The sequence below is a fragment of the Panthera tigris genome, chromosome E3 (genome assembly GCF_018350195.1).
Source record: "Panthera tigris isolate Pti1 chromosome E3, P.tigris_Pti1_mat1.1, whole genome shotgun sequence".
NCBI lineage: Eukaryota > Metazoa > Chordata > Mammalia > Carnivora > Felidae > Panthera > Panthera tigris.
Window position 1 is genome coordinate 6,442,216 of NC_056675.1, and position 27,910 is coordinate 6,470,125.

The following is a 27,910-nucleotide window of genomic DNA, read 5'->3' on the forward strand; positions in this document are numbered from 1 at the left end:
AATTTTTTTTAATTAAAAAGAAATTAAGTAAAGTAGTCCCAGCCTGGTGGGAGCGACGGAGGAGAATGGCCAAGCAGCTTACTTGGGCTGAAAGGGTGTGAGGTACCATCACAGCATTCCTCATGATCCCGGAGCAGTGCAGTAGAGAATGTTCTGGAAACAGCCACTATGTCCAGGACAGATGACAGGAAGCCATGTGGGCTACGAGTGTGTCTGTGACATCAGCACAGATGGACCCCAACAGCTGAGACTTAGATGATGCCCCCAGTGCTTTCCACTCTACCTGGAACTTAGAAACCCAACCAGGAAGATATTGGATTAAATGAGATTTTTCTGAACTCAGGGAGGCTTGATGTAGGAATGGAGTTTGGTCATGGATTAGTCAAGGTAGTCACATTTCTCGGACACCTCTGGTTGCGGCTGACATTTATGGCTGCTCCAAGGTGCTGGGTGGGTACCTGGGAGCTCCTCTGGGTGGGTAACAGGTCTCCCAACTGAGGAAGGAGATCAGAAAGGCTCTACTCCTCCACCTTTTCTTGGTTTTCAGACCTGGTGGCGGGGATGCAGAGGGGGAGAAAGGGTCTGAGAAAGGAAAGCCTGGAGTTTAGGCCTAATGGGCCTGGGGAGTCCTGGGCACTGGCCCACCAAGCTGTTCAGTGCTTACCCACTCTTCTGTGGGCCTCAGCCTCTCATCTGTAAAATGAGGAGCTTGAACTCACTGTTTTCCAATGCCCAAGCCCTGATGCTCCATGAGTCTACGACTTGGAGCATATTGTTTCTCTTTGGATACAGTGAGGCTAGGAGTGCCTGCTTCTGCCCTGATGTAAGAATGTCTGTGTCACATGCCATGGCCCTGGGAAGCTGGTGGTCCTCATGTGCCTTATTAACGAGAATATTCCTTTCTCAGAGGAGATAAAGGAACTGATTGATCAGCTGGGTGAGGGAGGACGGAGTGTGCATGAGCTGCAGAAGTTGAAGAAAAAATTGGAGATTGAGAAAGAAGAACTCCAGGTGGCCCTGGAGGAAGCAGAATCTTCCCTGGAGGTAACCATGTGGCCATCACCTTGGAGGCTGGACCCTTGGCCAGGGACTATGCACCTACTTGGCCAGAAAGACTGATGTTTATATTCCTGGCAGGTTGAAGAGAGCAAGGTGATTCGAATTCAGCTGGAACTGGCTCAGGTTAAAGCTGACATCGACCGGAGAATCCACGAGAAAGAAGAGGAATTTGAAGCTACGAGGTATGGGGCTGAGGTGATGGGAGGCTGACTTTGGGTAGCATTGACGGGCCTCTGCCACCTACTAGTCATCTGACCTTGGGCAATTTAGGTGAATACTCTGAAACATAGTACTTCAGTGATCACAAAACACCATGGGATAATTAATCATCATCATCATCATCATCATCATCATCATCATTCAAAAATGGGCAAAGGACTTTAACAGACATTTCTCCAAGGAAGATATACAAATGGCCACTAAGCACATGGGAAGATGCTCACTACCACTAGTCATGAGGGAAATGCAAATCAAAACTACAAGGAGATACCACCTCACACCCATTAGGATGGCTGCCATCCAAAACGCAAGAAATAACAAGTGTTGGTGAGGATGTAGAGAAACTGGAACGTTTGTGCACTGTTGGTGGGAATGTAAAATGGTACAGCCGATGTGAAAGCCAGTATAGAGGTTCCTCAAAAAATTTAAAATAGAATTACCGTATGATCCAGCAATTCTACTTCTGAATATTTACCCAAAAGAACTGAAAGCAGGGTCTTGGAGAGATACTTGTATACCATGTTCATAGCATTATTCAGAAGAGCTGTGGCATGAAAGCAACACAAGTCCACTGACAAAGGAATGGATAAACAAAATGTGGTCTCTACACACAGTGCAAATTTATCCAGCCTTCACAAGCAAGGAAATTCAGACACCTGCTACAACATGGATGAACCTTGAGGACATTATAACTGAGTGAAAAAAGCCAGTCACAAAAAGACAGATACTGCATGGTTCTACCTACAGGAGGAAGTACTTAGACCAGTCACAATCACAGAAACGGAAAGCAGAATAGTAGTTGCCAGGGGCCAGGGGAAAGTGGGATATTGGGGAGTTAGTGTTTCATGGGAACATGGTTTAGTTTTATCAGATGCAAAGAGTTCTGGAGACAGGCGGTGCCAGTAGAAGCACAGCATGAGGTATGTGTTTAATACCACGGGACCGCACACTTCAAAATGGTTAACATAGGACATTTTACGTAATGCATATTTTCCCACAATAAAAAAAAGTCAGAAAGCCCCCCTGTGAGATGGATGCAGTTGCCCCATCTGACAGATGTGAATGACGATAGCTTCTCGTCACCCCTCTCAGGGGTGGTGAAGATTAACTGAGATGATAAATATGAAATTACTCCGTAACCTGCAAAGCCACACAGATATAAATTACTACGAACATTCATGAACCCTCAGAAAACAACCACCACGTCATGGAAAAGAACTGATCTGCTGGGTGCTGGATTTGGAGATTTCTTTTTAATTCAGTGTCCACTGTTGCTGCCTGAGGTTCCAATAAGTTTTGGACTCAGCACTAAGTTTTTGTTTACAGAAATATGATTTGTTGTGATTCTGAGAAGAATTGCACACATGAGTTGCACACATTTGCAACTATCCACATTGGCATCTTGCCTAAACTGCCTGCCTGAAATCTTCCTGCACTATTGCTTCCTGAGTTTACAACATCCCCCACAATCACCCCTAACAAAGCTGCAGGCAGAGCCACTGGAGGGAGAAGCCCCATGACTCTGCAGCCATTAGAATAAACCCTAAATATCTAGCTATATGCCACTATGTGGCGTGGCGGGGGGAGGGGAGGAGAGAGAGTTTGCAACAGATTGGAGATATAATTTACATAGTTTGCCCATGACGAGGGAAAAATTCAATGGTTCTCAGTTGTGCAATTATCACTGCAATTTTAGAACATTTTCATCACTCCCCCAAAGAAACCCCATATCCTTTTGCAGTGTTGCCCCATTTCTCCCCACCACCCCCACTCCCAGACCTAGGCAACAACTAATCTAGCCAACAACTTTCTCTGGATTTGCCTATCCTGGACATCCCATATAAATAGAATCCTACAATATGTGGTCCTTTGTGACTGGCTTCTTTCACTTGGCATCATGTTTTCAAGCTTCATCCATGTTGGAGCAAGTGTAAGTATTTCATTCCTTTTTATTCCTGAATACTATGCCATAGTTTGGACAGATCCCATTTTGTTTATCTATTTTATCTATTTATCTATTCATCAGTTGATGGACATTTGGGTTGTTTTCACCTTTTGGCCACTATGGATAATGCCACTATGAGCATCCATATACAAGTTTTTGTTTAGATAGAGGTTTACATTTCTCTTGGGTATGTACCTAGGACTAGAAGTTCCGGTAATATGTTCACTCTGTGTTTAACTTTTTGCAGAATGGTCAGATTCTTCTCCAAAGCAGTTGTACTATTTTACATTCTCAGGGTTATAAGGGCTGTAGGGTCTCCAGATCTTCTCTTAACATTTTATCATTACCTTTTTTTATCCTAGCCAACCTAGTGTATGGTAGTATCTCACTGTGGTTTAGAACAGTATTTCCATTATAGCTAATGATGCTGAGCACCTTTTTAAGTTGTTTTTTTTTTTTAAGTTTCTTTGAGAGAGAAAGAGAGAGCACGCATCAGCACAGAGCCTGATGCAGGGCTCAAACCTACGAATCATGAGATCGTGACCTGAGCTGAAATCAAGAGTTGGATGCTTAACCAACTGAGCCACCCAGCTGCTCCTGCTAAGCATCTTTGATGTGCTTATTGGCCACTTCTCTATATTGCCTGGAAAAATGTCTATTCTAATCCTTGGCCCATTTTAAAAACTAGGTTGTCTTTCTACTGTTGAGTTGTAAGAGTTCTTTAAATATTCTGAATACTAGACCCATCCTTTATCAGATATGTAATTTGCAAATATTTTCACCCATTCTGTGAGTTGCCTTTTCAGTTTCTTGATAATATCCTCTGAAGCACAAATGTTTTTAAATTTGATGAAGTCTATGTACCTGTTTTTTTCTTTGGTAGCCTGTATTTTAGGTGTCATATCTAAAAAACTCTTTCCCTAATTTAGTCACAAAGATTCTTGCCTATTTTTCCTAGATGAGATCAGAGTTTTACAGTTTTAGCTCTTACATTTAGGTCTTTGGTCCATTTTGAGTTAATTTTTGTGTAAGGTATGAGGTAGGGGTCCAACTTCATTCTTTTGCATGTGGATATCCAGTTGTCCCAGAACTACTTTCTGGAAAGACTGCTCTCTCCCTATTGAATGGTCTTAGCATCCTTGTTGAAAATGAATTGGCTTGGGTTTATTTCTGGATTCCCAATTCTATTCCATTCATCTATAGGTCTATCCTTATGCCATGACCACAATGTCTTGATTACTGTGGCTTTGAAATTGGGAAGTGTGAGTCCTCTACCTTGTTGTTCTTTTTCTAGATTATTTTGGTTATTCTGGGTCCCTTGCATTTCTATATAAATTTTAGGATCAGCCTGTCAATTTCTGCAAAGAAATCAGCTGGCATTTTGATACTGACTGCACCGAATTCCACCTTCACAACATTATATCTTCCAATCCATGAACATGAATGTCCTTCCATTTATTTAGACCTTTATTTTTTCAACATGTTTTATAGTTTTTTTCTTGTATTTATTTTTTAAGTCAAATTGAACAAAAATTCTGTTCACTTTTGAGAATGTCATGATACCTTCTCCCATGTCTAGAAATTGACTACATCTCAGAGTGCTATAAATCCAGCAATGTGCCTACACAACAGAAGGTGTGCAGGGGTAGAGCAGAGGTGAACACCACAGACGAGGGGCAGGTGACAGGATCTTTTCATGCTAGCCATTTATTTCCCTCAATGAAACAAATATTTTTTGAACATGTAAATTGCCTCCTCTAGTCTCCTTCTATGGAGGGTTTTATGAAAATGCTCATTATACTGATTACAATATAACTAAATATATTAAATACAATCAATCAATAACTGCTGTTTTACAGAGAGACAAGCTTTGGCTTGTATAGCCAAAGCTCACATTTTCTAATTAAAAAAACAAAAACAAAACAGCTAGTATTTGGGTTTGAATCCTGTCTCTGTCATGGGCTAAACCTTTGGCATGTTTTTCATCATCTTGGAGCCTCAGTTTCCTTGCAGGGATATTCTGCATGTTGAATGAATTGAGATCACAAAAGATATGAGGTAAACATTGACCTTCTGTGTCCTTTCCCAAAGCACACACTCCCCCACTTAAATGCTTTAAGGGAAGATACACTCTAATTTCAAATATGGTGGCCATAAGCATGTTGATGCTCACAGACCTCTTAACTAGGGAGGTTTAGCACAGCCTGACCAGCGGGCCCAGTATGCCAAGGTCTTCTCTGATTGCACTTGCAGGAAGAACCACCAGCGGGCAATCGAGTCCTTGCAGGCCAGCCTGGAGGCAGAGGCCAAGGGCCGGGCAGAGGCACTTCGGCTCAAGAAGAAGATGGAGACGGACCTGAATGAGATGGAAATCCAGCTGGACCACGCCAACAAGAACAACAGCGAACTTGTAAAGACCCTGAAAAGGCTGCAACAGCAAATCAAGGTAGCAATCTGGGACCTAATCACAAAGTAAGCCATCCCCAAGCTTGCAGGTCCAGGAAGCTAACTTCATGCATATCTGCAGCTAGGAGAAAAGCATCAAAGTGGCAGCATGGGGTGGCTGGAAGTCTAGGGAACAGGACACTTGGGGACTATCTATATGAGAGGCCCCAACCACCTAAGTGCATACCCTGGACCACTAAAAAGAGGGAAGAAAGAAGGAAAACAGAAAGTTGGGCCTGTCTTGGTTCTTAAAATCACTTGACTTATTATAAGTGAATTCAGGACAGAAAAATAAAGAACATAGTAAATACTTATATGCCCACCACTCATCTTAAGAAAAAAACACAAATAGAATTGAAGTCTTCCTTTATTGCTATCACTGGTCTTTAAAGCATCTGTAGCTGGATCCATGCATTCAACATACATTTTATTAGAGACCTGCCCAGCATAGGCACTGTATTAGGTGTTAGAGGTACAAGAATGTATATAATAAACAGACATCCCTGCAGATAGACAATAAACAACACATAAATAAAACTGTAGTATTAAAAATGGCGATACGTGCTACAGAGAAACAACCAGATAGGAGAAGGGAGATGTGGGTTAGCCAGTGGGGGTGTAATGGTCAAGATCACTGAGGAAGGCCTCGGTGAGAAGGGCCTGCTGGAAACTCAAGGTGCTCTGTCCTCAGAAAAGCCTTGACCTTATGGTTACCTCTCACTGGACAAATTCTGGGGGCGCTTGGGCCCTGGCCAGCTAGGCCGCAACCAGACTGGGAACTCCCCCAGCGCAGATCGATACCTTCCACTCTCCTCCTCTGTGGCCTCGAACTCCCCAGCCAGACCCCAGCTCCCTGCTGAGCCCAGACCATGCCAGGGTCCGGGAGATGGGCTCAGGCCGGGTCCTCTGGCCCCCCCAGGACCTGCAGATGCAGATGGACGAGGATGCCCGGCAGCACGAGGAGCTGCGGGAGCAGTACAACCTGCAGGAGCGGCGCCTGAGCCTGCTGCAGACGGAGCTGGAGGAGGTGCGCGCGGGCCTGGAGGGCAGCGAGCGCTCCCGCAAGCTGCTGGAGCAGGAGGTGGTAGAGCTCACCGAGCGGCACAACGAGGTCAACATCCAGGTAAGATGGCGGCTTCCTGGGAGTGGGGGGGGGTCTACGCAGACTCACACTTGGCGTGTGGGGGCAGGGCCAGGATGGTGCCCAAACCCTGTGGGCTCCCCTCAAAACTCAAAGGCAGATGGTGTCCCCACTTGGGAAATCCTCAGAACTCACCTGCAGAGACTTCTTTTGTTATGGCAAAAACCCCCGTAACATAAAATGTACCATTCTTAACCATTTTTAGAGCACACACAGTGTGTGAACTATATGTACATTGTTGTGCAGAGCTTTCAAAGACAGGCTCCTAGACTCTCTCCCTTGGAGACTGTGATCCAGAATCTGGTCTGTGGTGGGAGTCCAGAAATTTAAACTTTTGGATCTAAACTCCTCAGGAGATTCTGATGATGTAGCCAACTTTAAGGACTGCCATTACCTTCAGTGTCACTGAGGACAGAACTTCAGAACTAGAAGGGATCTAGAATATTCCAAAGTCTAGGAGCACCTGGGTGGCTCAGTCAGTTAAATTAAGCCTGACACTTAATCTCCAGTCAGGTCTTGATCTCAGGGTTGTGAGTTCAAGCCATGCACTGGGCTCCCTGCTGGGCATGGAGCCTACTTAAAAAAAAAAAAAAAAAAAAAAAAACAGTAAATAAAAACAAAGTCTGACATTCATTTTACAAATGAAAAACCGTGACCCAGAGAGTTGAGTGGCTTATGTGTGGTCAAAAAAGGGGACCCTTATCTACCAGCGGTAACACCAATACTGCTTACAGTGCAATACTTTGCCAGCACAAACTTAATTCCTACTTAGCATCTCATGTGAATTCACCAAAAGAAAAAATGTGCATGGGACATACAGAGATCACAACCCCATTTTAGAAATAAGACCGAAGCCTAGAGGTAAAGAATTTATCCACATAGGTAGAAGTACCGGGGTTGAACCTGGGTTTTCCCAGCTCTGAGTTCAGGATTGTTCTAGAGTTCCCACCCATCCCAGGCCGAAATGACGTTATTCCTGGACTCCTTGTGATACGTGTTCTGCTCTAAAACACAGAGAAAAATGCAGGGAGAGACACTTACCTCAAGCAGGGGGTCCAGGGCCATTTCCTGTTGGGGGGTTTGGCAAGTATGTCTGTGAGAGAGTTGTTTCTCTTTCCTGGACACGGGAAGGGCTGTGCAGACTTCTGCCTCATGGCAATGTCTTTATTTTCTCTTCTAGAACCAAAGCCTCCTCGTAGTCAAGCGCAAGCTGGAGTCGGATGTCCAGCGCATCTCCAACGAGCACGAGGAGCTCATCAGTGAGTTCCGCTCTGCCGACGAGAGGGCCAAGAAAGCCATGACTGATGTAAGTGTGCACGCTGCCTGGTGCTGGTGGGAGGGGGGCCCGGCCTGGGCCGCCTGTGGAGGACCAGGCCACCCTCAGCAGGGAAGGCCACTTCCTCCCCTCAAAGGTCACTGTGCAGCGCCAGCACCCTGCCAGTAGGGCTGTGGTCCTTGTCCTAAGGAGTCTGGAGGCCTTTCCGAAAAGCCAAACACATACAAGTAAGGAATAATTACAAGCTATACAAGACCATGTGAGAGATCAGAGCTTGAGGCCTGGGGACATGGGTCAAAGAAGCCATCGAAAGTGGGCTTTCCTGGGCAGGTCTTTTGGCAAAGAGGAGCATTAAAGCAGCCTGAGGAGAAGCATTAGTGAAAGGAATGGGAGACATGCCCAGGTGCTCAGGGGCAGATTCAGCAGGACGTGCTGCCAGTGGTCTTGCCCCACTTCTCTTTGGGGACTCACACGACCTTGAGCAGCAGATACCACGCACCCCACTTTAAAGATGAAGGAATACAGATGCTATCGCCAGGCTTGTTGCACTTGCTTGAAATGCCAGCTCAGGACCATTGCAGGTCTTATTTGGTGCTGGGTCTCGAGAGAACAGACCCATACCCAGCATGCAGATCTTCCACGAATACTTGTGGAATGAATGCAAGAACGAGAGGGTAAAGTGACTTGCTGAAGGCCACACAGGAGCTACATGCAGACCTTCGTCTTCCTCCTCCAGATCTGCGCTACGCCCACCCTCTGTGCTGTGCCCCTGATGGAGGAGGCAGCAAAGAGTGGCTGGAGAGCCCCAGGCTGGTGGGAGTCTGTGGGACTGGGGGCCCTGGTGGTGAGTGCATGAGCCTGCCTCCTCCCTGTCACTGGGAGAGACACAGGAGCATGGGGCACCCGCTCCACCAAAACCCAGCAGCACATCGGCAAGGTTCTCCTTGTCAACCACTTGGTCCTCTGGTCTCCAGAGGTCAAGGTCCCTCATCTCTCAATAGCATGGGAACCCAGCTCCAGTCCCCACTCTGCTTCCCTCCCGCAGGCCGCCCGCATGGCGGAGGAGCTCCGGCAAGAGCAGGACCACTGCATGCACCTGGAGAAAATCAAGAAGAACTACGAGATCACCATCAAAGACTTGCAGGCCAAGATGGAGGAGGCTGAGCAGCTGGCTCTGAAGGGAGGGAAGCGCACGATCATGAAACTGGAAGCCAGGGTGAGGGCGACCCCGAGGTGGGCCAGGAGGGAGAGAAGGGAGACATGGCTGGGCAGGGGCCTTTTCCCAAAGCTTCCCAAAGCACCCAGTGCTTGATGAGGAACCGGATTATTCAGATGCTAGGAAGGGAAAGGAAAATGAGAGGAGAGCTGTAATTTATTTGTACATAGGTCTCCTCTCCTCTTCCTTCTTCTCCTGTCACCTTTCCCCCAGACTGTGCCCCCAAGCAGGGGAGCTCCCAGGATTCTTCCTCTGTCTGTTCCTAGTCTCTGTTTCCAACACTGTTCCTCCCTTACAATTTCCTTAAAACCAGCCTTGGTCTTCACCCATGGGGTGTCAGAGCTAGAGGGGTGCAGGAGGTTTGGTGACCCTGTCAGGCCCCTCCCTCCCCCACTTCCCAGAGAAGGAAATGTGAGGCTCAGGGAAAGGGACCCATCTGACTACCACAGCAGACCCATGAGGGGCAGAACCTGTGTGACCCTCCTGTCCAGGGTTTGCCTGCTCTCCTGTGGGGAAGAGGTGGATGGACATTGTCACCATGATGCCCCCACTCAAGGCCACTGAGCTCGCAAGTTCAAAACCCTGTGTTCTCACAGCCATGTCCCTCTCTTCCTCCCTCAGATCAAGGAACTAGAGACAGAGCTGGACGGTGAGCAGAAACAGCACGTGGAAACAGTGAAGACGCTGCGGAAGAATGAGCGCCGCCTCAAAGAGCTGGTCTTCCAGACGGAGGAGGACCACAAGACCAACCAGCGCATGCAGGAGCTGGTGGAGAAGCTGCAGAACAAGCTGAAGATCTACAAGCGGCAGATTGAAGAGGCGGTGGGTGCTCGCCCTAACGTGTGTCCCTAACGTGCCCTCCCTTCCCAGTCCAGGTCTCAGCACCTGGGTGGCATTAACCACAGGAAAGGAATCGAGCCCTGCCGAAAGATGGCCCCTGTGAGCTTCGTGTCCATGGCACTTCATAGGTGGACTGGACACCACACACTGGAGATAAGAACACGTAGAAAATGAAAATATCCCCCAAGAACACCTGTAAGGTGTGATCTAAAACCAGGGAAAGTCTTTGCTGCCTTTGTCCTGCTTCCACTGCCCCTGGTGGCCTCTGCCAGGATAACTTCTCTCTCCTGCTCAGACCGTTAAACACAAGACCCTTCCCTTCTTTAATCCTCCGAACACAAGGCAGGAACACTGATCTTCTTAGTCTGTTTCACAGGTGAGGACATAGCCCAGAGTGGGATATTTATGTCATGTTAGCAAATGTTAAAATCAAAGTCAAATGGTTAGCAAATCATGGCTTCAAGCCTCAACCCTATACCACACGTCTGCCTACCGGCACCAGCACACCCCCACCCCCACCTTGACATAGAACTTGGACTCTGCCATTGTTTGCTGCCAGTTCTGGGGCTACTACGCTGAATCCATCAGCCACCCACACAACCAGCGCCTTTCCCAAATGGCTCGATAAAGATCAGGCTTACAGTTCGTATGGTTCTAACCGAAATAGCACTGTGATTCTACTGGGAAGATAAGGGGATGGGAGCTGTGTGGTGGGGGCTGGGGAAAAATGCTAAATCCACACCTTTCATAGTGGGGCACCAGTAGCTAATGGCTAAAACTACAAATTATAGAAGCATCAACACAGCACATTTTATTTAGAAATATGGATGTCAAAGCCAAAAAAGAATCAGCTAAAAGTCCTGAAAGACTGGACTCTCACGTGTCCACGTTGAACCAACCGATAACGATGCACATTTAACCAGATTTACGCCCAGGTTTACGCCCTATTTTCCACCGTGCTTTTGCCACAGGAGGACCAGGCCAACCAGACCTTGGCTCGCTACAGAAAGACGGTGCATGAGCTGGACGACGCTGAGGAGCGGGCTGGCATGGCAGAGACCGCCCTGAACAAGCTGCGCACCAGACACCGCGTGGCTGGCAAGGGCATCACCTCCGTGGAGATCATCCAGGTGTCCAAGACAGGCTCCTCCAAAACCCTTTCTGAAGAGTGAGATTCTCCATGTTCCAGCCCACGGCCGGTAGGTATGGACTCCACTCTCGATGCCCGTGCTCCAAGCTTACCTTCCCTGCTCCCGCTTTGCTCCTTCCGACTTCTCTGCTTTCCTGTCTGCCAGGCCCTGGCCTCATGCAGTGCCAACTCCAAACCTCCCCTGTCCCTTCAGCTGCAACACGTCCCTCTCCCTCTCTGGATTCTCAAAGCCCTCGAGCGTGTGAGCTCCACCTGTGATACAGGTGCCAGCGGTCATGACACTCCTCTGTCTGGGTGGAAGCTCCTTGGAGATAATGTCTAATGCCACTTGACACTAGGCCTGGCAGACAGGTGCCAATGCTTGTTTCAGTGGAGAACCACAGGGACATTTGCAAGCCTACGGGCAGTATGTGTTCATCTTTCACATCCCCACAATATCATTATTCCTGAGGATTTCATCAATACTGGTTGAATTTAGGTTTCTAATATTAAGGAAGTAATAATTATTATTGTCCCCCAGGGGGACAACGTAAAGTAGTCCTTTCTCGTTTTCTTTAATTCAGAATCAACCGAGGAAAAAAAAAGTATAGGAGGCAAATATATAAAAGTCAAAACGCAAGTTTTACTATGTTACAATTCTAGATTGAGAATTTAATGGGTGTCCAACCTGGGCATCCTTGTGTTTTACCCCAGAATTAAAGGTACCCGCAGAACTGATCAACCACAGCCCTGCTCCATAAAGACCAACCCTTACTCCAAGGAGACAGATGACCAGGATTCATCAACCCTACAGGCAGATCCAAAAGGAGAGGCCAGATGGGGTACATGTTGACCCCGTCTTCCAAACACAGAATAAATCATTCCTCCTCCATGAGAGGAGCAAGGGAAAGATGAGGAGAGAGGCAAAGAACATTATTCTAGAGCAGTGGTTCCCCCAAAACGTGGTCCTTTTGACCAGTAGCAATATCAGCATCACCTGAGAAGTTGCTAGAAATGCAAATTCTTATGCTTCACTTCAGATTTACTGAGTCAGAAGCTACAGAGGTGGGTCCAGTGTCTGTGGTTTAATCACCCCTACAGTAATCACATGTATGATCACGTATGCTAAAACCAACACTGTAGCAGAAATCTCCCCTTACAGAAACACAGAGCTAGGGAACAGATGTTTCTCCTCCTTTTATCAGAACCAGGCACATGGTAGTAGTTTTCACTATCTTATTTACCCTATGATAAGGAGATATATAAATATCTCCATTTGTCAGGTGAGGAAAATGAGTTCAGAGAAGTTCAGTGACCTGCTCATGGTCATACGAGCCCTATGCTATGGAAAGGCAAACTGTCTTTTATTTTAATTACTCTGGAGATTGATAAGGCTGCCCTCTGTTTAGGATTAACCAGGACAACTCAAGATCAAGGACCTGGTTTAGGTCAGGAGGGAAGGGGACTGAAGTTTCTGTGTACTGATGGTTCAACCCCCATGGATTATGGGAATTTTCTTCTGGCCTTGTGTTCAAACATGTGGGTGAATCAGCCCCCCAGTGAGGGTAAGGTTCCCCACTCACTCACAGCTCTCTCTCAGTACTGGGTCAGTTTGGGTTTTAGCCAAAAGTGATAACCCCATTGGCCTCTGAATTCAAGCTGAGCCTTTTCTTACCATGCGCTTAGGGAGGGAACAAAAGATAGGAAAAAATATTTTTCTTAATTCTCTAATTCTTAAATAATGGTTAGCTCAGGAAGTTAAGGAATCCAGAGTCTTGCCTCTGGACGAGTCCTACAATTAATGTATAGCCATCTCCTTTCAGGGCAAAAACCCAAAAGGGGTCCCTTCTGTTGAACTCTCACTTGGTGGGGGTTACTACTCACCACCCAGACTCAGGAGGTATTAGAGTCCTTCCACCTGCAAAGTCTTAGTCTCCGGTATTAGCCATCTTGTAAAACAGATTCTCTGCCCTGGCCTGGGGACTGTTAATTGCTGGGGCTTGCTGGTCCTGGTCCAACTGCTCTGTCTCCACACCATGAGGCCACAGTCCTGCCAATAAGCACTCAGAGGTGATGAGACTCTTTTAGCTCATCTCCCCTAGCTGGTCACAGGGCTAGATATGCCATCCGTAGCCCTGAGATGTCATAAGCAAACCAGTACATGAGTCAACACTGAGCCAAGACCCCACAAGAGTTTAGTTTTCCAAAGTGGCTTTATATTCAGTGGCACAAATACTGACCAGGCTCTGAACAGGGCCTAGGTCTGGACTCTGAGACACAGAGATGAATAATCAATAAGAAAGGACACCCTCCCTGGCAGAGCTCGGAATCTGGTGGAGAGGAAGAAGCACACATCACCACAGGGCTGTGAGCAAATGTTCTGTGATGCTGTGTTTGCATCTCACCGGGGAGGATCACAGGGGAGGAGTGACTGGTTTAACCTGAGGTGGCTGGGTGGAGCACCTTCACGGAGGATGTGACCCGTAGAAAAGCCTAAGGCGGTGCCACTCCACGAGTGGTCCCTGTTTGTCACCTGCCCAAGACAACAAAAGTACAGAAACTGAGAGGAAGCTTTTAGAAATTTTTATAACAATTGATACTGCTATGACATCCAAGTGCATGATCAATGTATTTTATAAAAGTATTAGTTTCTGGTATTAATTAAAATAAATGAGAAAGAACAAAATGTTTAATGGAAATTAAAAAGAATAAGTAAAATTGATTGCTCACCAGATAGAGAAGGAAAGAAGAGATTTCCAGATGGAATTCATAGGCCAACAGTGCAGAAGCTGGATTCATACAAGGGAACAGCATAGCTAGAGAAGAGGAGCTCAGGAAGAGGGGAGAGAAATGGGGTGAGAGATGAAGCTAGAAGCACTGCCATGTGCGAGGCTGTGAAGGGCCCCGTTGGGTACGAGTGTTCCATAATCTCCATAAGGAAATCTTGCTAATTTTTGAAATCCACGTGTGGGATGTGATGAGCAGTAGCTTTTCCTTCTTGGGAAGACATATCACAATGGCAAAACAAGCCTGCTGGCCCCTCATGAGACACCACAGGCAGGCTCATGGTGGGCACTCTGTCCCAGGGGATGGCACTCCAGCCTTCTCGATGGCCTGTATGGAGTCCAGGCCCAGTTGGGCACCTCAAGCCCAAAGATGTCTAAACCTTCACAACCTCAGGCGGAATGAACCAGCTATGACCCAATGATGGTGTCCATTATGAGGAAGGAAGCATCCTGGGGACACTGTCTTTCTATTAAGAAGGAGGCAGAGATGTCAGAACTCCTGGCTCTGGTCCACAAGGATTTTCTCAACCTCTCTCTCTTTTTTCTTTCAGGGTGATACAGATCTCAACAGCAGACCACTGAGAGGGAAAATACATGAAAACAGGAAACTGGGTATCCTGAGAATGTTTACTATGCAAAGGAAAGTATAAGCCAGAAAGAGGTGCTACAGAATAAAGATAGCTGTGGGGGGAAAGGGTTTGGGGATGTAAATACCCAGGCATCAGAGGAACTAAAATTAGTGTGGCTTCTCTGAGACTGTATCAAGATGTGCAAGCACTTGGATAACAATAACAGTGGGTCTGTTTTAGTTGAGATCCTACATGTTCATGTCAAAGACGGAATATGTAACTGTCTGTGTGACCTGGCTGTTTCTTGAAATAATTCCTCATGTGGACAATTGTAATGCCCTGTCCCAATGCAGTTTAAATAAAAGAAACATGAAAAATAGACTAGGGATTGTTTGTAAGTGAAGAAATTTTATTTTTCTAAGGCTTCCAAACCCAAAGGCAATTTTTCAGTATGTCAGAATTCTGTTTTATCCCTATATCCTAACTCACAGGCTTACTTCTATTGGAAACCATGAAAACTATGCAGTCTTGGTGAAAAGGTGTTCTGACATATGAAGACTAACTAGGTCTCGTAAAGCCGAGAAAGCTACAGAATCCCTGAAGGGATGTTAAGATCCATCCAGGCTGATGACCCACAAGGCCCCCACATGCTCTACCTAGGCATCTCCCAGGATGTTCAGACATGGGCAAGTTCTTCCTTAAATCAAGATTTAAGTTCTTCCTTAAATCAAGCTGAGACCTGCCCCCTAGTAGTATCTTTTTTTTTTTTTTTTAAACACTGGTTTTGATACCTAAGACCCTGCATAACAACCTCAGAGGAAGACAGTTCCCACAGTCCCTTCAAGATTTCTCTTCTCCAGGCTGAATATACCTGGGTCCTTCAACGTTCTCAAGTGTGAGAGGGTTTCCACTGTCACCTTTTAACATCCTCGACCCTGTTCCTCCCCTCACTTTCCTAGTCTTTGGAATGCAGGATTGGAAGAGATGGCACCAAGAGGGCTCCCTGCCAGTGCACAGCCCTCAGAAGGCACCTCTCTCCAACTCTCTGGAAATGGTGTCTTCCCTTGACTTTCACCACTCTGACCTCTCTCCAGTCCCCTGGCCTATGGAAATCATTATTCAGCTGGTAAAGGAAGGGATGTTAACATTCCGTGTGTGACTCCCTCTCTCTCTTCACATTGGTCCATTTCAGTGCTGGCTTTCTCTAGACAGCTCCAGAGGGAACCACTTAGTTCCTTCTGTGCAAGTGGATCAAACATGGAGACACTGCCCTCTGGCGGTGGGGTCTCCAATGGCTATGTGTGAATTTTCTGGGAGACAACAAATCATAAAATCTTAGAATTACACATATCAGAATTTTAGGGTTCAAAGGGATATTCTGAGGGTGTCTAGTCCAACTCTTAGCCAATTGGAGATTCCCCTCTATAACATCCCTGAAAAAATGGTAACCCAACTTGTACCTGAACCCTTCCAGTGAGAAAAAAAGGCAGCCCGTTGCAGTTTTGACTGACATTCATGGTTCAAAATAATATTGAACCAAAATGTCTCCCTGTATTCTGCCTTCATTTTGATCTACTCTTCACCTCTGTAATTACATAAACTAAGTCTAATTCTTATACTTTGAAGTCAGATAAATATGAGTTCCACTTTCTTTCTTTCTCATGCAGTGAGACCATGGGCAACTTAACCTATCTCACCTCCTGTTTTCTCAGCTACTAAATGAGGGATAATAACAGTATCTGCCTCTTAGGAATGTGAAGTTTAAACAAGATAACCTGGCACAGAGCCTATTATGCATAACACTTAGACACTTGCCACGTTTCTTCTAGCATTCTTTAGGACTTAACACTCAATCTCCCAAGGGAGGCTAGGCCTGGCCTACCAGTCCAGCAGCTTATAGCAACAAGCCTCTTGCTGGACAAATGCAAGGGGAATTCCATGGAATTTTAAGAGCTTATCATTGTTTCCTGGTGGATGGTCTACTCATGGTCTCCCCACATTTGGAGAATTCCAGAGCAGCTCCTCACTTTGCTGGGGGAAGGGGAGGGGAGGCAGAGGAAATAGATGTAGACGTAGACGGGCTCAGTGACTTGCCCAAGACCATTCAGTTAATGACAGAGCTAAACATCCTTTGTTGAGTGGGGTGAGGGAAGCTTTTAGACCCAGTATTTATGAGAGAATGGACTTCACTTAGACATACATGCTGTTTTTGCCCAAGGACATGTAATTTCAGAATGGCGCAAAAGCCTAAAAGGATATAATCTATGGCTTTGCAAAATAATAACATTAAATTAGTATCCACGATGACCAAAATCAGGGCACTGGCACCAGGTACTGCAGAGTAAATGGAGCAACAACTATTCAAATGGGTTTGCTAAATGTTTTGGACTAGCTTTCAAGGCTGTTAAATTTTGTATCGCTGATTATATTAACTCCATGCTCAGTGCGGACTGATGTGAGGCTCAGTCCACGACCCTGGAATCATGACCTGAGCTGAAATCAAGTGTCGGCCGCTCAACCAACTGAGCCACCCAGGAGCCCCTTATTTTCTGTATTTTTGATACTCTGCCATCTGTGGCCTCTCTGACCAAGGAGACACTGCCTCTCCCAGGGCTAGATAATTCTTACAGATAGCAAATGACTTTCATATAGACTAACCAATCCAGAGCCCATACTCCAAACTGCCTCCTCCATCTAGCTCTCATGTTCTAGGAGGCAATATTCCTCTGTCCTAATCATCCAAGGGCCAGATACCAAACAACTAGGAACAGCTCCTATGTTCCAGAACCTAATGAAATTATTCAAGCTAGCCAATCCTAAACCTGCTCACCTCACCTCACCCATTCCTGCCCATGAAACCACAATAAAGACTCGTGTGCATGCATTCCCTCCTGGCCTACCCTGGTGCTTCCCCACATGGCCCCAAGGGGCATGACATGCCAATGCTCCTGCTTCTAGGGATGGGTCTGTGAGTATAGAAACTTCCCTCATGACGATCATTTCCATATCTGTATGTCTTATCATATCCCATTAAAACAAATCCCAGGTACGTTTAAAAACGCCAATTATCTTCCCCCTCCTCTCACTTGTGAACCAATCCTGAGTCCCTGTAGGGAAACCAGCATGTCTGGGTCTTCCCAAGGAACACATCTTTGGGTGCTTCCAGAAATCACAAAATCATCACAAAGGCCCCTTGACCCTTCTACTCATAAGCTACCAGGAACTGGACCTGGAGATCTATTGTGAAAAGGCCAACCCTGAGTTACAGTAAAATTGCAAGACTGGAAGGAAACCTGCTGGCTATTATAAGGGACAATTCTTCCCTCTACTTCCTGAACCCTGGCTTAGACTACTGAAAACTGTACCCTGCAGCTTTGAAGCACTGATTCCATAAAACTTTTCTCTACATACATTGAAAAAAAAGTTTAAGTATAGGCAGCAAAATAGTAACCAGACATTTAGACCACGGGGAAAAGTGTATTATGAGAGTTTAGCAATTAGAAAGGCTACTGTGGGGTTAGGTACAGGACACACGCTCAGCCCAGTCTTGGAAGATAAAGGAAGGCATTCTAGAAGAAATCATGTCTTTGCTGAAGTCTAAGGATGAGCAGGAATTAAACATAAAGGGTAGGTAGAGCATGTGGGAACGGAAGGTGGGTGTGGGGAGGACCAGCTAAGAGTGCGCTTGGTGGCAGATAGCAGCACATGAGCAACAGTGGCACAAGCAATAGAGACATTTAATGATCTTACACACCAACCCCTGCAGTCCCAGACGGTTTTGGAATTAGGTCTCCACCTTTCCACACTACTTTACTCTCAGGTCTATTAAGACAGTTGCCACAGCTCTAACCATCTTATCTTCCCACAACTATGTTTAAGACAGGAAAAAAAGAAAGACTTCGTCATCATCCTTTTTATCAGGGACCTTATCTGTTCCCAGAAGGTCCCTAGGAAACTTCTTGAGTCCATTGGCAGAAATGGGTCACACGTCCATCCCTAAGCCAATTAGCGGCAAGCGGCAATGGGGCTGCCACGTGAGGCATGGACCAATTGTGGCTCGTTCCCCGGACTAGGGAAGGGCCTGGCTTCTCTGAGAACTACCTGCACAAAAGTAGAGATGCCAAGAGAGTAAAGGTGATGTGTAGAGAGCCACAGTGTCGGCTGCACAAAGGACATGGTGAGAGATGAAGGTGACAGAGCATGGGAGACCTTGACAACTTGTTACGGAGTATGGACTTTATTTGGAGAGCAAGAGAAGTTTGTCATAATTCAATTCAGATTATGCATTGTGGGCAAGGACTACTAACAAGCAAAGTTGTGTCCCACCCACTGCATCACACCAGAAAATACATGATGTCAGTTTGTGTCACTGTTTGTGATGTTAAGTTTGATTACTTGATTAAGGTGGTGTCCACCCCAATTGAGGAACATTTGATAAAATAATTGGTGTGGACTTTTCAAGATTGATCAATGTTGTGAAAGGCCAAAAAAAAAAAAAAAAGGCTAAGGAGCTATTTCATATTAGACTACAGAAATATGACAATTAAATACAACAAATGATCTTGGATTTGCTCTGGCATGAAGAAAAAGAAATTCAGGCATGCCTGGCTGGTTCAGTGAGTGGAGCATGTGACTCTTGATCTCGGGGTTGCATGTTTGAGCCCCATGTTGGGTACAGAGATTACTTAATTAAAAAAAATCTTAAAAAAAAATTGCTAGAAAGGACATTATTGGTGAAATTTGAATACAAACTTATAACAAACTTAAAATTATGTATTATATAATTCAAGTTTTATAATTAACGTGCCAATTATTTTGATACTAAATAATAATATTAAATTTATATTAAATATCTTGAATGTGATTGTTGTATTATAGTTACGTAAGACAAGGCCCTTGTTCTTCAAGATAAATACTGAAGTGTTTAGGGCTCCTGAAGAGTCATGATGCCTGTGACTTACAAATGATTCAACAAATAATAACCACTGTTATTATATGAGAGAGAAAGCAAATGTAACAAAATGCTGACATTTGGTGAATCTAAGTAAACAGGTATATTGATATTAATTATACTATTATTGCAATCTTTCTGTAGGTTTGAAAGCTTTTCGGGGGAGGGGGTAAGAAATACAGATGTGATTGATGTGACATGACTTGGTAACTAACTGCCTGAGAACCAGTAATCAATCTGTGGTAGATCATGACACCTTGAAGCGAGAGGTAGAGAGGAGAATAGAATCTGAGGTGGGGAGGGGACGAGAAATAACAGGTTTTATATATTTTGAATTGGAATGGGAGCTGAAGGACATCAGATGGAGAAACTCAGTGGTTGTCAGAACTATCAGAAGTCAGCTACCTCTGTATGGTAGTTGAAGCTGCGAGCCTACGGAGATCACTTAGGAAGTGTGTGCAGAGGGAGCCAGAAACTTGAATTCATCAGTAGTTGAAGTTCAGGCCGAGAGGTAGGAACCAAACAAGAACAGTTATACTCATAAGCAAACCAGCTATTTCATTCAGTCCTCTTACAAAAATATTTATCAGATTTGCAATTCTCCACCACTTTAAATTTGTTCCTGGAGAGACACTCTTTGTGTTGGTTAGTTTCCCTCCAGGTGTGGAATTACTCAACTTTTCACCACCTTCATTTGGGAGTTTGACAAAATAAGACACCCACAAATATATCTGGGATATGAGCACAGAAAAGCAAAGGTATGCTATATACTACAACTGAACTACAGTCATCCCAAGTTAATCCATTTCTGAAAATGATTCTAAGATCAAAGGAGACTATATTAGATTTCAAGTGAGAAAAGAATGCATGCATTGTCTGCCCAAAAACTCCAACCAGTTTCTCTAAATATCACTAAAACCCTCTTAAACACCCATAAAACAATTCTCCAAACATTTCCACATAATATAAACATTTTATATGTTTATATGTATCACTACCTAATTATTTAACACTTAATAAACACTCCATAGTGACTACATTTGCCAGTAGTATGCAATGATATGCACTATATCAGATGACAATTAAATATTCCCTTTAACCTGCAACAAACATGTATTGCAAAGCAAATAACAATGTGATAATGTGTTAAAGATACATAATTAGGGGCGCCTGGGTGGCTCAGTCGGTTAAGCAACCGACTTTGGCTCAGGTCATGATTTCACAGTTCATGGGTTCAAGCCCTGTGTCAGGGGGTGTGCTGTCAGTGCAGAGCCTGCTTCAGATCCCCTGTCTCCCTCTCTTTCTGCCCCTCCCCCACTTGTGGTCTGTCTCTATCTCAAAAATAAACATTAAAAAAATTTTAATAATAAAGCAAAGATATAAATGCAATAGAAGTTAGCAAAACAGAGCAATTTTTTTTAATTTTTAATGTTTTATTTAGGTTTTGAGAAAGAGAGAGAAAACATAAATGGGGAAGGGGCAGAAAGAGAGGGGGGCAGAAGATCCAAAGTGGGTTCTGAGCTGACAGCAGCTGACAGGCTGAGCTGACAGGCTGACAGCAGCGAGCCCTATGCAGGGCTCGAACTCACCAACTGCGAGATCATGACCTGAGCTGCAGTCAGATGTTCAACCAACTGAGCCACTCAGGCGCCCTAAAAATAGAGCAATTCTTAAAAATAATTACTTACCAAATGATTCTGGTAATGGAGGACTGGGGTGACAGACAACTCTCCCGCTAATGAGCACTAGAAAGGTGGAAGAATATACAAAACATCTGCTCAGAGATAAGAGAGAGCTAATCAGGTAGTCAATACAAGTCAATATCCAAAAGAAGAGAGAACATCAGAGAGTGAGCCTAGTATTTTAGGACTGCTTTACCCCAAGGACTATTTGTTGATTCCAAACCAGTTGGCTGAGAGCCCAAGCAGTACTTTTAATAGTCTATCATACTACAGAGACAAAAGATGGAGTCCAGGACCCTCCAAGGACAAAGGTCCTGGTAAACATCTATTATATTGGAGAGGGTTCTCCAGAGACACAAAACCAATAGGAGAAAGACAGAAAGAAAGACAGAAATAAATACAGGGGCACCTGGGAGGCTCAGTTGGTTAAGCATCTGACTTGATCAAAATCAAGTTATGATCTTGCGATTCATGAGGTAGAGCCCCACATGGGGCTCTGCACTGGCAGCACGGAGCCTGCTTGGGATCCTCTGTCTCTCCTCTCTCTCTCTCTGCCTCTCTCTCTCTCTCAAAATAAATAAATAAACTTAAAAATGAAAGAAAGACATGGGGCGCCTGGGTGGCTCAGTCGGTTAAGCATCTGACTTCAGCTCAGGTCATGATCTCACAGTTTATGGGTTCGAGCCCCACGTCGGACTCTTGTGCTGACAGGTCGGAGCCTGGAGCCTGCTTCGGATTTTGTGTCTCTTTCTCTCTCTGCACCACCCCCCCCCCACTTGTGCTCTGTCTCTCTCTGTCTCTCAAAAAATAAATAAATGTAAAAATAATAATAATAATAAAATAAAATAAATGAAAAAAGACAGGAAGAAAGGGGGAAAAAAGACTTGTAGATATAGAAATAGATACACGGTTATACAGGTAGACAGACATAAAAAGACTTTATAAAAGGAATTGGCTTATATGATTACGGAGACTAGCAAGCAAAAAATCTGCAGAGTGGATATTCTTGTTCCAGTTTGAACGCCAAAAGCTGCTGTACAACCAGAAAGAGCCAATGTTCCAGTTCAAAGGCTGTCAGGGGGCAGGAATTCTCTCTTACTTGGGAGAGGTCAGCCTTTTGTTCTATTGAGTAGTAAACAGATGCTATTATTGGATGATGCCCACCCATATTATGGAAGACAATCTGCTTTAGTCAGTCTACCAGTCTAAAGGTCAATGCCATCCAAAAAGATCCTCACAGAAACACCCACAACAATATTTGACCAAATATCTGGGCATCCTGTGGCTCAGTCAAGTTGGCAAAATTAGCCATCACATCTGTGCTTTGGGATGGGACAATAGGAGTAAGGATGAATTAGAAGATGAACATTTTTCCCAGAGACTGAAGTCCATCTTTGAGTCATCTGGATGACCCAGAAAATTCTCAAATCCTAAAATTAGATTAAGGTGATCCCAGAAAGGGGCGCCTGGGTGGCTCAGTTGGTTAAGCGTCCAGCATCCGACTCTTGATTTTGGCTCAGGTCACATCGGGCTCTGTGTTGACAGCCCGGAGCCTACTTCAGATTCTGCCTCCCTCTCTCTCTGCCTCTCCCCTCCCGCACTCTGTCTCTGTCTCTCAAGAATAAATAAAACATTAAAAAATTTAAAAAAAGAAAATGGAGTAATAAAAAACAATCCAAGAGAAGGCAAGAAAGAGGAAAAAAAAAAACAGAATAGGCAAGACAAAAAGCACATAACAAGATGGTTGAGTTAAACTCAAATATATCAGCAATTACTTTAAGTGTAAATGGATAGATATTTCAGTTAAAAGATAAATATACTATAATAATAAATTGCAACTATATGTTGTTTATGAGCAACACATCTAAAAACATAAGGTAAGAGAATACTTATAAGTAAAAAGAGGAAAAAAAAGATATACTAGGCAAACCCTAACCCCCTCAAAAAACTGGCTATATTAATATGGCTATATTAATATCAGAAAAGTAAATGTTGAGAGCAAAAGCATTATTAGAAAGGAATATTTCAAGTCACTTGGCTGGCTCACTTGGTAGTCCATGGGACTCTTCATCTCAGGGTTGTGAGTTCAAGCCCCACATTAGGTGTAGAGCTTACTTGAAAAAAAAAAAAAGGAATATTTCATAATGATAAAATGTCCAATTCATAACACATAACAATTCTATAACATGGAGGCACCTATGATATAGCTTCAAAGTATACAAAGAAAAAATAACAGACAGTAGAAATAGACAACCCCACGATCACTTGAGAGATATTAACCCACCTTTCTTAGTAATCAAAAGAATAAGCAAGCAACAACAAATGAGTAATTAAGCTAGAAATTATGCAATTAAGACAGAAATCAATAACAAAAATATAAAACTCCCAAGTTTAGAAATTAAGAAATGCCAATTGTACACAAACTCTTTCCAAAAATTTAAGACAAAGAGTACTTCTAAGCCCATTTTATGAAGCCAGAATTACTCTAATAACCAGAAAAAAAGATTACAAGAAAAGTAAACTGCAAAACAATATCCTTCATAAGCCAAGATCTTAATTGCTAAATATTTTAAGCAATTGTTTTGACTTTGCTATTACTTTTTAAAATTTTTATTTCATTTTAGTGAGAGAGAGAATCCCAAGCAGGCTCACACTCAGTAACGGAGCCCCAAGTGGGGCTTGATCCCACAACTTTGGGATCATGACCTGAGCTGAAATCAAGAGTTGGATGTTCAACCAACTGAGCCATCCAGGCTCCCCATACTTTGCTGTTACTTTTAATAGTATGGCTTTGAGCAAGTTGCTTATAGCCTCTAAAGATTTAATTTTTTTAATTTTTTTTTTGTATGTAATCTCCACCCCCAACATGGGGCTCTAACTCAAGATCCCAAGAGCAAGAGTCACAAGCACTACCAACTGAGCAAGCCAGACGCTCTTTAAATTGCTAAATTGTTAAGAAAATTTTAGCAACTGAATGCAGTAACATATAAAAATAATAATACACCAAGAGTAAGTAGGACTGGGATGTCTGGGTGGCTCAGTCGGTTGAGCGTCCAGCTTCAGCTCAGGTCATGATCTCGCAGCTGGTGGGTTTGAGCCCCATGTCGGGCTCTGGGCTGATGGCTCAGAGCCTGGAGCCTGCTTCAGATTGTGTCTCCCTCTCTCTCTGCCCCTCCCCTACTCATGCTCTGTCTCTCTGTCAAAAACATTAAATTAAAAAAAAATTTTTTTTTAGAAAGAACTAAGTAGGACTTATCCCAACAATGCGTGTTTAGTTTAACACTCTAAAATCAATGTGTAAAACTTCTATTAAAAACATAGGAGAAAATCTATATAACCTTCGATTAGGCACAGATTTCTTAGACATGACACCAGATAAATGGACTTCCTCAAAACTAAGAACTTCTGTTCTTTGAAAGATATTAATTAAGATAATAAATGAAGAGAAGCCACAGACTGGAAGAAAACAATTGGGAAATAATACCTTGTGAGAATCAACTTGGTACAATATGTTCAAACAATAACTGCCACAATTTATTGAGTGCTTTTAATAAGCCAAGAACTGATAAGCATTTTTAAAATGTTTATTTATTTTTGAGAGAGAGTGTGAGCAGGGGAGGGGCGGGGGGGGGGGTGGTAACACAGAGGATCTGAAGCAGGCTCTACACTGACAGCAGAGAGCTGTACGCAGGGCTCAAACTCACAAAACTGTGAAATCATGACCAGAACAGAAACCAAGCATCAGACGCTTAACCAACTGAGCCACTCAGGCACCCTGAACTGACAGGCATTTTGTATGCGTTCTTTATTTTAATCCTAAGGACAACCCTAAGTGGTGGAAACTACTATCCTCATTTGACAGATAAACTGGGAGAAGTTGACTTGCCCAAAGTCATATGGATGATAAGCTGCAGAGTTTGAACCCAGTCCTATTTATTTCCAAAGTCAATGAATTCTCTTAAGTACTCTATCATACTATCTTTCTATTAAAATAATCTAAGTTTGCATAACAACATGGAAAAAGCATTAGAAGCAAAATGCGTTAAGAAGTGGCCTTGGCCTCCAGATTTACAGGCTAGTGAAATTAGGAAAACCATACCTGGTATGTTCATAAGTTTGCTTGTGTGTTTGTCTTATAAGTGTATTTGTTAAACTTTGGTGTTTATATACCATGTGAGACTATCTTATGCTTCTAGACACCCCACAAACTAACTGGTCCCATCCCTGCACTATGGGAATGAACCGGGGAAGCAGCCTAGAGTGCCAAAACTTGCATGCATTTTTCAGTCCTCTGTACTGAATTGTACAAGATCCTTTCTATAGGAAACTTTCCCTCCTTGGAACCATTTAGGACATGTCTAAAGGAGCGGGGCAATTAGGGCAATATCTAAAGCATAAGCATTATTAAGCATTAACACAGTGCATGCATTTATGCTTTTGTCCTTTTGTTTACTTGTAACTTTTATAGGCATTGATTCGATATATATTTCCAACAGCCTTTATGGTGAGTAGATGGTAGGCATTAACCCATGTAAGATACAAAATGGAGGCAGAGGGGTGCCTGGCTGGCTCAGTTGGAAGAGCATGACACTCGTGATCGTGGGGTGTGAGTTCGAGCTCCATGTTAGGTGTAGAGATTACTTTAAAAAAATAAAAATTAAAACAACAACAAAATAGAGGCAGATTGGCAGTGTTCACTGTTGTTCAGCTAGAGTTAAAGCAAAAACCAATCTTCTTACCCTCCAAACCACATTCCAGATACTAAATCAAATCCCTCCTGAGCAGAAAGAAATCTTTAGACCTTTGCAAACAAGGAATCTTTTTGACCTACGATTGGGTACTTTCCTGATGTGTCTACACAAGCCTCTCCTCCCACTCACAACTGGTGGTAATATTGTGTTCTTTGAAGTCCCTCACTGTGTATTTCATTCATTCATAGTTTCATTCAACAAGTATTAAGTAGGACCTTACTGGTTTGAGGCACTGGGTAGTTCTGTGTATTTAAAATTATGTGTAAACTGGTCTTATCCTAGCTTCTAAGCTCCTTGAGGACGGAAAGATCTTACCCGACTCTTCTCTAATTTACTGAAATGCCTAACACAATACTTGGCACTTGGTGAGTACTCATTAAATTCTTGATGACTTAAAGTCTGACCAAATTCCAGTTCAATCCTGTTCTAATTTCAACTGAATCAATAACACAAACAAAATCATTCCGTGACAGTATCCAACCCTTCATTTCCTCCCATTTCCCATTTCTAAGTACCACCTTCCCTGGTGCTAATTTTTTAAGAGAGAATCCTCACTTGGAATACAAGATCAGTGTCCTTATGCAAGTAAAAAACAAAACACTGAAAATAACTCACCCTCCGTGGAACTCCAATTGCTCTTATAACCAGGGCATGATGGGATAATGGGAAATGCTCTGGACCTGGCTGGCATCAGGAGGCCATCCCTGGCATCGACTTGTATCAAAACCTTCAACAAGGTTTACTGATTTGCATTATTCTCATCTATCCAGATTATAAACTCCTTCGAAGAAGGAACTGTTCTTTGTAAAGTTCTAAATAAAACAGTTAATATTTTGACTCCGGATACCAATTCTACATACTTCTGGATTGGCTCATGTCAACTTGCAGACGCACGAGGAACCCTTGCTTCTACGTATGCCTTCCTTCCTATGCCAAGATAGTGTCACTGAGAGGGAAGTAATTAATTTAAAATGATCCTTCTGTTCTCTCAATCTGTCCTTCATCTCCCCAGGACCAACTTTGTCGCCATGGGGCAAAATGAAACCAATTGCTCCCAATGCAATGCTCCTTGAACAACTGGAATAACTAATCCTAGAAAACAGAGTGTGGTTCTGACATCAGGAACCGGACGAGCTCACTTGTGTGAACGTCACCTTCTAGGCAAACACTGGGGTCAAACTCGTAAACCACCAGAGGCACTCTGCTGGGGACTAGCAGTGGCTGCGAAGCCAGGAGTGCTGCTCCAGAATTTCTACTGGTTCAAGGGCGCCAAGTCTAGCTGGAAGCGGGGTTCAGGGCATTTTGTAGAAGCCAAATCTGTACAGCAAGCGCTGCCTCCACGTTTTCTTAATTTGATAAGTCTGTAGTTCACTAGCCTGTAAATCTGGAGGCCAAGGCCACTTCTTACATATTTTGCTTTTAACACTTTTTCCACGTGTTGGGGGCTTGGAGTTGATGAATCCCAACTCCTCTGTGTCGTGGCGCCACTTTGGGCGAAGGGAATACGTGATTCCGACCGAGGAAAGGTCGAGAAGTTTCCTCGGGGAGGGCCTCAGAGGTTTTCACAGTAGGAAACTGGATCTGAAGAGGGAAACTTCCCTCTGAAGGGAAAAGACTAGTCGTTCGTCGGGTCAGTGTGGCTCGAAAAGGCCTCAGTTCTCACTAATTCATCTCCTGACAGAACCACTTGTGAAAGCGCCAACGCTCCACGGTTCGGTCCGCGAGTCCGAGGAAACTTTCTGAAAAAAGAAATAAGACATCCATGCTGCTTCGCCACCACCTTGGAGCCTCTGTGTGACGCCACTGGCAAAGGGCCGCAGGAGCCCCGCTCATACGCCAGACCCTCCCCCGTCTCACCCGCTCTGGACTCGGGCCGCGCGCGCCCAAGCTGCGCGCGTGCG

The 27,910-nt window shown here is 44.3% G+C and overlaps 2 protein-coding genes across 2 annotated transcripts in view; one reads left to right on the forward strand and one right to left on the reverse strand.

The window, feature by feature from the left end:
• The window catches only part of LOC102964128 (myosin-16), a 61,905-nt gene extending 46,937 nt beyond the window's left edge, over positions 1-14,968 (forward strand). Inside the window, exons 35-43 of the mRNA XM_042970958.1 lie at positions 908-1,044; positions 1,138-1,241; positions 5,477-5,669; positions 6,588-6,791; positions 7,990-8,115; positions 9,131-9,301; positions 9,923-10,123; positions 11,113-11,344; positions 14,608-14,968. Of these exons, the coding sequence (XP_042826892.1) occupies positions 908-1,044; positions 1,138-1,241; positions 5,477-5,669; positions 6,588-6,791; positions 7,990-8,115; positions 9,131-9,301; positions 9,923-10,123; positions 11,113-11,313 (1,337 nt within the window). The 3' untranslated portion in view covers positions 11,314-11,344; positions 14,608-14,968. The remainder of the gene's footprint in view (positions 1-907; positions 1,045-1,137; positions 1,242-5,476; positions 5,670-6,587; positions 6,792-7,989; positions 8,116-9,130; positions 9,302-9,922; positions 10,124-11,112; positions 11,345-14,607) is intronic.
• Positions 1-27,851, reverse strand: part of KPNA7 (karyopherin subunit alpha 7) — a 121,001-nt gene extending 93,150 nt beyond the window's left edge. The window contains exon 1 of the mRNA XM_042970959.1: positions 26,625-27,851. The gene's annotated coding sequence lies outside the window, so the exon portion shown is untranslated. The remainder of the gene's footprint in view (positions 1-26,624) is intronic.
• Between the last annotated feature and the right edge of the window lie 59 nt (positions 27,852-27,910).